Below are 10,541 nucleotides of genomic sequence, written 5' to 3'. Positions count from 1 at the left end.
AAAAAAAAAAAAAAAAAAAAGGCTTCCAAGATCCAGGGATGAAGCTCAGTGGTGCTGTGCCCGCCTGGCAAGAGCAAAGTCCTGAGTTCAATTCCTGGTACCAAAAAAAAAAAAAACAAGCTTCCATAATAATCTCTGTGTCTTCCTTCTGGATTCTCAGGATGTCAGCACTTCCATTCCTAAGCAAGAAAGATTTCTGAGCTGTTCTGGAGACAGCCTTCTCTGGAGTGAGGCCGATGTGGTCCAGGCGACCAGTGACTTTGGCCCAAGCCACAGGATCGGCAGGGGCATCTTTGCTGATGTGTACCGAGGGCAGAGACATGGGGTCCTCTTGGCCGTTAAGAAGCTCCGAGAGGTGGGCATGGTGGTTTCTCCTGGGATAGTGGCTCCATGCAATCATGGGGCCAGGTCTTTAGCTCCTCTGTTCTTCTCCACAGGCAGCCTGCTCGGGTCCAGGGTCCCTAGAAAGGTTCCTCCAGGCAGAAGTGCAGGTTTGTCTCCGGTGAGTTTCCCTTGGGAAACACTGTTCAGTGATGATGACGGGCGACCTCTGCACAATGCTTCCTGTGTGCCAGGCACGTTTCCATTGCTCCACTCTACATTGTCTTCATCCATTTCTTGTGCTATACCTGAACACCACAAAGGGGGTAAATTTAGTAAGAACACAGGTTTGTTTATCACACAGTTCTGGAGGTTGGAAGGAAAGAACATGACACCTTCACCTGGTGAGGGCCTTGTGCTTCATCAGAGTATGGCAAGGGGCATCACAGGGAATGGGCAACTAGCCAGCCCAGCTATCGCTTCCTCTTCCTGTAAAGCCACCAGCGCCACCACCGGGGTCCACCTTGGTGACCTCATCAATCCCAGTTTCCTCTCCAAAGGCCCCGCCCCTAATGCCATGAATGTGGATTAGGGGATTAAATTTCCAGCACATCAGCTTTGGAGGACGAATTCAAATCATAGCACATATGAATTCCTTCAGTCCTGATGAGAACTGGGTGACACGGCTACTGTTAACACAGTGTTTTATAGATGGATACACTGAAGCACAGAGAAGCTGTGTCTGGTCCAAAATCACACAACTAGGAAGAGCCACCAGCAGGACTGAGCCCGTGTGGCCTGCCTCCAGAGCCCATACTTTCTCTGTGTAGCACCTATAGGCAGAGGTTAAACCAGAGAGGGACAAGGGAAGGAATTTGTTCCTGGGCCATGGCTTGAAATAGGCAAAGCCTTACAGACCGCAGCTCCAGTGGTGGAGCCATCTTAACCCGGGATGCACTAGAGCAGGTGCTGGCAAACAGGCAGTCATGGGCTACTTCTGGCCCTGCTTCTGTCTGCACAACCAGCAAGGTAAGAATTGTTTGTACGTTTTCAAATGGGTGAAAAATGTACTAACCCACAACACGTGCAAGTTCTATGAACTTCCGATGTCAGTGTGTCTGTGACAAAGTTTTACTGGAACACAGCTCTGATTTCCACATCATCTGCGGCTGCTGTGTGCAGCTGAGTAGCCACAGTGGAGTTGCAGGCTGCACCAAGGACAAAACGTTTACTAACTGGTCATGTGCGGATGTTTGCTGAGAGGCCAGGGGTGTAGCTCAGTGGTTAGTATTTGTGCACATGTGTGAAGCCCTGGGTTCCGCCCCCAGCCTGAAAAGAATGATGCATAGGAAAATAGGAGGCATCTCTTTTCCACAGCCCTGCTGTATTAATTTGAAGGATGTTCTGAAAGACTCTGTTCAGTGCCTTCTCTGTGCGTTCACGGTGGGAATGCACACTGGCATGTCCATGTACACACACTTCATCCAGACGAAGCCAAACTCTTGCTCCACCTCATCGTTCTCTCATTCATTGGATTGGGAAACCTGAGCAGCACTGCCCCCACCCCCCAGGCTCCAGGGAGTGCGGACATGAAACAGATACAGTCTCTGTGCCCTTGGAGGAGCCTGTGTCTGGCAGGGACTGACTTGTTAACAAGCACACAGGGTGTGGCAGAGTGAGGCAGGATGGCTCCAGGAGCCGGGATGGTGTGACCGCAGGTGAAGAGAAGGGAATGGAGGCAGCAGTTTGAAAGCTGTTTGTGACCCTGAGTGGTAACTAATGAGATGTGGGAGCTGAGGTTCCCTGAAGCTGGATGGGTGTCTGCCCTTGAACTGAGGTCATGAACAAGGGCAGAGAACCTGGGAATCAGGGCTAGACATGGTGTTGGGCAGCTTTGGCTGGGCTAGAGTTCCGGGGCTTGGTTTAGAGCTGTTCCTGAGGCCGTGGGAGGAGCCTGCTGCAGGACACCCTCATTTCAGAAGGCAAGAGAGGAGTGTCTTGGAAACAGCCAAGCATGAATAGTCAGAGAGGTGGAGGGGAGTAGGAGGGAGTGGAGACTCAGCCAGAGGAAGAAAGTTGTAGGAAGAGCCCCACTGGCTTGTCAGACCACCTGGTGCAGGTCCAGGCTTCCCTGCTTGCTTAGCTCAGGGAGGGAGGGAAGGCTTATCTCTGGGTCTCCTTGATGTCTGATCGTTACCTTGCATTGCTGACTGCTTTCAGATGCTGCCACCCCAACGTGCTGCCTTTGCTGGGCTTCTGCACCGGCGGACAGTTTCACAGCCTGATCTACCCCTACATGGCAAATGGTTCTCTGCAGGACAGACTGCAGGGCCAGGTAAGGGTCTTCATAGTCAGGGAAAGAAGAGGGCATGGTAGGGAATCGTGGTTAAGGGAGGACAGAAGAGGGGCCATCCAGGTGACAGGAGAGGGCTTTGAGGGAGGAGTTGTGCCAGGAAAGGCCTGGCAGAATTATTTGCCAAGAGGGATGTCATTCAAGTCAGGCACAAGATAGGTGCGCCAAAGTACCAGTGCTGCCCCTCACTGCTCTAGACACGTTAGCCAGTGCATTGGGAGCACAAAAGAGGTCCGAGGTAGGGATATAGAACAGGAGGCAGATTTTTACAGTACATGTTCAACTATACGCCTTGCTTCTGTGTTCATGAGCGACTCTGGAGACAGACACAAGCAGTTTATCAGTATGGGGGAAGAGAACTGGGTAGCTGGGGCAAGGACAGAGAAAAACTTTCACTATATGCCCATTGGTAGCTTTAGAATATTGTTTCACATGAGTGTGTGTGTGTGTGTGTGTGTGTGTGTGTGTGTGTGTGTGTGGTTCTGGGGATGGAATCTAGGGCCTTGTGCCTACTTTAAATGCTCTACCACTGACAAACACTCCTGACCCTTTCTAATCTTATTTTGAGACAGGGTCTTCCTAAGTTTGCCAGGCTGGGTTTGAACTTTTGATCTTCCTATTTCAGCCTCCTAAGTAGGTGGATTAAGGCATATACCCCCCATGCCTGATTAAAAATTATAGTTTTAAGCCAGGCACAGTGGCACACACCTATGACCTCAAACTGTAGAAGCTGAGACAGGATCACCACAAGTGGAAGACCAGCCTATGCTACATAGTGAGTTCAAGGCCAGCCTGGACTACACAGTAAGACCCTGTCTCAGAAACAGATAAATAAATAAATAAATAAATAAATTATAATCTTTAAAACAAGATCTCCCACTTATAACCTCCTCAGACAAAAGGAGAGTCATCCACAGCACAGTTGTCACTTCCCTCAGTGGACAACAGGCATCACTTGTACTCGCCTTGTACGGCTGTCTGCTGGCTTTGATGAGCCCTCCTGTGTGAGACGCCTTGGTCGGGGCTTTAGGCAGATCACCTCCTCCAGGCCTTGTCAGAATCAAAGAAGTGCTTTCCCATTCTCCAGACATGGAGTCCCTGGCACAGAGAGGTCAAGCAACGTGCCCCAGGAGCACAGCCACAGCGCCAGAGCAAGGCTTTCCTTCCCAGGCTTGGTAGCCTCAGGTCTCAGCAGGCCAGCTCTTAGAGGGTGTGGATGCTCAGGCCATGGGTGAGAGCAGGCAGTGCTGTAGCCGGGAGATTCAGTGTTAGTGTAACAGCAGCAGCCCAGTGCTGGCGTGAGGTTTTAGCCTTTCCTGTCATCCCCTCTGCCCTCTGACATTGCCTTCAGGACACATGGAATCTAAGCACACTGAACAGAAACAAGCCCCAGCATTTCTCAGCAAGCTCCTCCTGGCGGGGAAATAGTCCTGGTAAAAGCGGCTGGATTTTGAGTACTTATGTGACAGACACTATGTGAGGGCTCTCTGTGGTCCCTTGAATCATTATGGTGTCATGGTCTTTGTTTTTCTTGGGAGTGGAGATCAGAACCAAACCATGATGTTGCAAATTCTGATGTTTTGCCATTGAACTGTGCCTATGCCCAGCATTTCTACTTTCTACCCAAGGAGACAGGCTCAGAGACACTGGGGGTGTTTTCTAAAGTCATGCAGTTAGTGTGACAGTAGGTCTGGTCTGTCTGCTATGAAATACATGACAGCATCAGTAAGCCATGCTGCTGAGGACAAATGGGAGGGCAGGAAGACCTGGGAGCAAGGACTGGGCTTTCAGTACTGGTGTGATCCTCATTCCTCCTCTTCTCTCCTAGGGTGGCTCAGACCCCTTGCCCTGGTCCCAGCTTGTCAGCATCTGCTCAGGGCTGCTTCATGCTGTTGAGCACCTACATATCCTGGACATCATCCATGGCAACATCAAGAGGTGGGAAGGCTGCACTGCCCAGGGCCTGGCTGAGGCTCAACCCTGCTTCCTCCGAGGGCCTGCTCCTGACTCCCTTCTCTTGTGGCCCCCTTGCTGCCTATGTCTGTGTTTGTCTCTGGGCTGTGCCCTGGGTCTGATTGCTCTCAGCATACAGTGCCCAGCTGTCACCACACTGAGCTCGCTGAGCTGCTGTTCTGCAGTAGGCCCTCCAATACCCCACTGCTTTTCACAGTTCACTTGCTCAGCGGACCACTTGGACCCCATCCTCGAGCTCTCAGCCATGTCTGGGACTTCGAGCTCCCTGTTTCAGCCCTTCTCAGAGACCCTTGCTTATGTACCTGTTGGTCACAGCATCTTTGTCAGGGAGGCTTCCTGTCCCCCAGCATCTTAGCACCATCTCTCCAAGAGTAAGAGATCCCCATCTGGGGACTGGCGGCATGGGGTGAGATTCTAGAAGATTCCAGAAAACTCTTCCAGAAATAGCCCCAGAACCGTAGGACTCCCAGTTCCCCGAAGTCCTCCTTTGGTTTGGCACATGCAAGCATAGAAGCCTTTTCCTTTTTCTCTCCCCTGATTTCTGTTTTCTTGCACCAATAGTTGTACTAGTGAAAAAGGAAATGAAAGAGCAAGAGGTTCAGTGACCCACCACTGTGACTCATTCACTGACCTCTGGGTTATGTTTCTTTTCATTTTTTGTGGTTCTGTGGATGGAACCCTGGGCCTTGTGCGTGCTAAGCAGGTGCTCTACTGCTGAGCCACATCCCCACCCCAATTCTCATTTTTTGTTTCACTCCCTCCCCATACAAATCCATGATGTGGCCTGGTTACCTGGTTAACAATTCATCTTCTGTTTTCCTTCTTATTTGAACATGGTAAGCATTTCCCTATGCGGTATATTATCACACACTTTCACAACTTTTTAGTCTTCCCTTGATGGGATTTTCCCATAACTTACTTACTTAGCCATTCTTAAGATTGGATATTGAGAATTGGTGTCTACTACTTAAAACACTGTTTGGGCTAGGTGTGGTGGCACACACTTGTAATCATAGCACTTAGGAGGCTGAGGTCGGAGGATCACCACCAGTTTGAGGTCAGCTTGGGCTACATATTGAGTTCAAGGCCAGTCCAAACTACACAGTGAGACCCTGTCTCAAAAAAACAAAAAAAACAACTTTTTGGGGTTAGTTTTACATATGCATCTTGGTTTATTCCTTTCCTTGGAATATTTCTCTGAGTTAACTCCCAGTGACTAGATGACTGGGTCAAAGGGTATTTTTATTGCTCTTTAAAAATTTTTTTAAATTGCTGTTCTTATTCCCCATGACTGAGGAAGTTAGTCACAAAAGACGCTGGTATGTGGACTTCTCCCAGCCAGCTAGAGCTAGAGGTCAACAACTTGGAAGAAAACAAGCCAACACAGGCAGTGGGTTTGGCAGGCTGAGCTGATAAGGGTGGGCCTCTGCAGGGATCAGTAGCTGCACCTCTTGGGCAGTGCATCATATTTGCTGGAGGCCTGGACTCCAGTGCCCTGTTTCCCTGTGGCAGGGCTGGCTCTGACCCTCTGTATTGAGGGTCTTCAGTAGCTCCCCTTGCAGGGGTTACATACTCCACACTATTTTCCAGAAGGGTCTCTGTGGCAACCTGTCTAACTCAGAATGAGGGTTCTCTCTGCTTTCCGCAGCTCCAATGTTTTGCTGGGTGAGGAATTCACCCCTAAACTGGCTCATCCAGTGGCCCAGATGTATCCGGTCGACAAAAGGTCAGAATACACAGTGATGAAGAGCCACCTTTTCCAGGCCTCAGCAGCATATGTGCCTGAAGACTTCATCAGGGTCGGGCAGCTGACCAAGCGTGTGGACATCTTCAGCTGTGGAATAGTAAGGATCTCCCCTGTTCAGATGTGGGCCAACACTGCTTTGCTAACCCATAGCCCCTTTTTAAGCACAGCACACTGTGGAGCAACCTCCAGGCCTGAGCAGTTCCATCTAATAGAGAGAGAGAGAGAGAGAGAGAGAGAGAGAGAGAGAGAGAGAGAGAGGGAGGGAGGGGGAGGGAGATATGCTTGGGATGAAGGCCTGGGCCTTGTTCATGCTAAAGCAAGAACTTTGCACTGAGCCACACTTTCACCAACTTTTTTCTTTTTTTGGCAGCACTAGGGATTGATTGAACCCAGAACCTTCATACCGAGCTACATCCCTAGCCCTTCTTGTTTTTTATCATGGGATAGGGTTTCACTAAGTAGCTAAGATGCCCAGGCTGGACTCAAACCTGTAGTACTCCTGCCTCAGCAGAGTGCTGAGATTATGTGTGTGCACTGCAGGACAGGCTCTTGCTCCTTAAGAAGCAGCTGCCTGACCACTAGCTGCTGAGCATCGAGGCCCAGGTCCAACTAAGTTACTTTCAGCCATGTCACCTACAATTCCTGACCCCCATCTCTGTGCATGCCCGATCTTCTGCAAAATAGGATAATGAAGTATGAAAACGAATGGGATAATGTGTACCAACTGGTCCTGACTGGTATTATTATTACTACTTTTTTTTTTTTAAGGTTTTGGCATGGGGACTGAACCCAGGGCCTGGTGCATGCTAAGCACAAGCTATACCACTCTGCCGAAGCCCTGAGCCTGCTACTGTCACTCTGACCTTCATAGCCTTGCTCCTGCTTTCTGTTCACTCTCAGCTTTCTGGCTTAGTCCTTGGTGTCACAGCTGACTTCCTCCCTCACCCATCCCTCCATCCCCTCATCCATCCTTCCAGCTGTCCAGCTGGAGGCCCACTGGCTCCCTCTCCCTCTTGGCTCAGCCTGGCTCTTGGCCAATAGTTGTGAGGTTGAATTTTGGTTCTCCTGTGGGGATCACACTGCATTTCCCAGTATTTGTTTTGTGTTTTCTGTTTCTTTTCTTGCAGTGCCAGGAATAGAATTCAAGGCCCTGGGCATGCTACACAAGTGTTTTGCCACTGAGCTACTTATCCCCCAGCCCTCTCAGTGTGTTTGGTGAGCACTTCCTGAGCCCTGTGAAGGGCTCCCCATTACAGGGCCACGCGGAAGAGCCATCTTCTCTCTCTTCCAAGCAGAACTTGTTCACTTTTCAACTGGCTCTGGTACCACTTGCTGCAGTGGTGCCCTCTGCTGCTCCCTGCTGGTCATTGCCCATCTGTTATTAACATATCATCTTTATTGGCTGCAAATATGACCCTAACTCTGCTTCCAGAGGGTTTTGGGGAGAGAGATTCAATCCTAAGAGCGGGGTGTTCACTCCTCTTCACAACCTTTAGAACCACACTTACCGGTTGAGGAAACTGAGGTTCAGGGTTTAGTGATCTGTCCAAAGGTCACCTGAGCAGTAAGGAATAGTCAGGATTTGAACCCAGAACTGGCTTTAAGCACTGTGCTGTTGTCTCTGCAGAGAGTTGCTTGGTTCAGAGCACATTTCCTGTTAGTGCAAACTTATCATGGGTCCAGGCTGTGCTTTCTCAGGAATGGAGGAGTAATGAATAAAGTGTTAAGAAGGCTGTGGAAAAAACATGCTGTAGGTATGCTGAGACTTGTGTACAGTGCAGATACCTGCCAGTGTGTGCCTTCTTCCCCTGAGAGGGACACAGCAGGCTTGCTGTTGCTGACAGATTCTTAAACAAAACAGTCCTAGCATGTACGTGCATGTGCAGATGGCCTCCCCTCATGGCTGGAGCATCTGACCCGTGCCGAGCCCGTGTTCTGTTCTCTGCAGGTGTTAGCAGAGGTCCTCACTGGCATTCCTGCGATGGACAGTGGCCGGAGCCCCGTGTACCTGGTAAGGGGGTCTGATGGGGCCTTGGGGCTGCGTGGGTAGGGTGGCTGTGTCCACCTCTGCACACCTCAGTCCAGGGTTTGATTTCCATTTATGCAGAGTAGCTTTAAACCTAAGGCTTTACCAGCTTTTTCATGCTCATGGAATTTAGAATCCTCAGAAAAATGGAAGGAAAAAATGGAAGCAAAGCTCTTGTACAAAGGGAGGAAAAGGGATGGGGGAATGGAACAAAATAAAATAAAATTTATTTTAAAAAACAGAATGCTTAGGAAAAACCCATTCCTTCTCTACCTACCAGCTGGTTACATAGGTTTGTCCTCAAGTTCATAAAAGTTTATTTCAGCCTCTTAAATAGGTTTTCATAATGAAAACTGTACTTTCCATTTTGTATGTCAAAGATTTCACACACACGTGTGCATGTGTGTGCACCACATGATGTCATTTCAGAAATATCAGACCACAGTGTATCAGCCACTTTACATACATTATCTTTCTGGATCATCACAGAATCCTCATGATAGGGTTATGGTATTGGTGTACAGATCAGGAAAGTGGGCTTGGACATTTGTGTTGTGTTCTCGCATTATTGAACCAGAAAGCCAGGATTCTAGGCAGGTCTCCTGGGACCAGGTCAGTGTCTCTTTGTCTGAGACAGAGTCTCTCTGTGTAGTTCAGGCAGGCCTTGAACTTAGTATTTAGCTCAAGTTGACCTCAAACTCACTGTGATCCTCCTGCCTCAGCCTCCCGAGTGCTAGGATTATAGGTGTGTGCCACCATACGTGGATCTTTTGGTTGTTTCTTATGACTGTTCTGTTCTCTCCTGGTCCTCCTCCCTTTTCTTTCTTTCTGTCATTGTGTTTTTGTATAAAGTGGGTCATCTGTCCTATATAGATCATCTCACATTCTTGTTTTGCTGATGACATCCTTGTGGTGCTGTGCGTGCCTTTCTCTGTTCCTTCTATTGTCTGTGCCTGAGACTTGCTTTGGATTCGTGGTCAGTGCTTTTCTCCAGAATACTTTCGTGATTAATGTGGCACAGCCCTGGTGTGGCCCAGCTTCCTGCCTGAGGGTACAGTTGGTGACTGCTCTGTGGGAATGCTGACTTTCTGTTGTGAAATCTGGGCATTTTCCTGAGGGCCCTTCTCAGCACTCGCAGTGCCGCTTGCTGGATAAGCTGTCCTTCCACTGGGAACCCACAGGGTGATGAGCTGTCCTGTTGCTCTTTAAGGCCAATCACTGTGAATACTGTGGTTCTGTGCAGATAGTGGTGGCCTCTGCATCTGCAAGTCAGACAGAGGCTTCAACTGTTATCTAGTGATTTGTCTACTTTCAACACTTATAATTTTCTTTTTGTTTTTGTTTTTGACACAGAGTCTCATTATGTAGTTCAGGCTGGCTTTGAACTCACAGTGATTCTCCAGCCTTAGCCTCCTGAGTGCTGGGATTACAGGCGTGCATCACCGTGACTGGCTAAGATCATTTTTTATTTTTTTTTTTTTTTTTTGGTACCAGGGAATTGAACTCAGGACTTTATGCTTGCCAGGCAAGCGTGGGGCCACTGAGCTGCATCCCCAGCCCATATCATTTTAATTCTTTAAAAGATAGCCATTGAAGAGGCACAAGTGATCCAAGGGGTACAAGAGAATCAGGAGAGCATCCCCTGTCCCCAAGAAGTTATTAGTCTGCAAGTGCTGAATTCCTGATGGTGTAGTATCAGGCAGGAAGTATTGTCAGATCTTTGAACCACCTATTTTCTGGTTGGGGAAACAGACAGAGTGGGGCTTGTTTTATTTTATTTTATTTTTGGCTGGTTGGTTATCCTTTGTTGTTGTTGTTTTTTTTTTAACTTTTTTTTTCCTTTTTATTGAGTTTATTGGTACAATCTAGGTATACAATACAATTACATTCATCATTGGGATTCTATACCTTTACATAATAGGTCTGATTCTCATTTTTTCCCCTTGTCCCTGCCCTCTCTTCACCCCCTCCTCCCCTACCCATTTACAAACACTTTATTTCCATTTTTTCAGTTTCTCATATATTTTTTTCCTCTCCCTTATTACCTTTCCCCCACCCTTCCCACTTTCCCTACACCTTTAGCCCTTTACTTCCTATTTCACATTATTAAGTATCTCATT

The 10,541-nt window shown here is 48.6% G+C and overlaps 1 protein-coding gene across 1 annotated transcript in view; it reads left to right on the top strand.

Annotated features, from left to right (window-relative positions):
• The window catches only part of Irak2 (interleukin 1 receptor associated kinase 2), a 54,932-nt gene that overhangs the window by 33,656 nt on the left and 10,735 nt on the right, over positions 1-10,541 (top strand). The window contains exons 6-11 of the mRNA XM_033768071.1: positions 161-355; positions 438-502; positions 2,542-2,656; positions 4,503-4,612; positions 6,297-6,492; positions 8,344-8,406. Coding sequence (XP_033623962.1) covers positions 161-355; positions 438-502; positions 2,542-2,656; positions 4,503-4,612; positions 6,297-6,492; positions 8,344-8,406 — 744 coding nt within the window. The remainder of the gene's footprint in view (positions 1-160; positions 356-437; positions 503-2,541; positions 2,657-4,502; positions 4,613-6,296; positions 6,493-8,343; positions 8,407-10,541) is intronic.

Source organism: Fukomys damarensis, unplaced genomic scaffold (assembly GCF_012274545.1).
Source record: "Fukomys damarensis isolate Sample0158 unplaced genomic scaffold, DMR_v1.0_HiC HiC_scaffold_24, whole genome shotgun sequence".
Taxonomy (NCBI): Eukaryota; Metazoa; Chordata; class Mammalia; order Rodentia; family Bathyergidae; genus Fukomys; species Fukomys damarensis.
The sequence above is the reverse complement of the archived record's forward strand: the minus strand, read 5'-3'. Positions and strand labels throughout refer to the sequence as shown.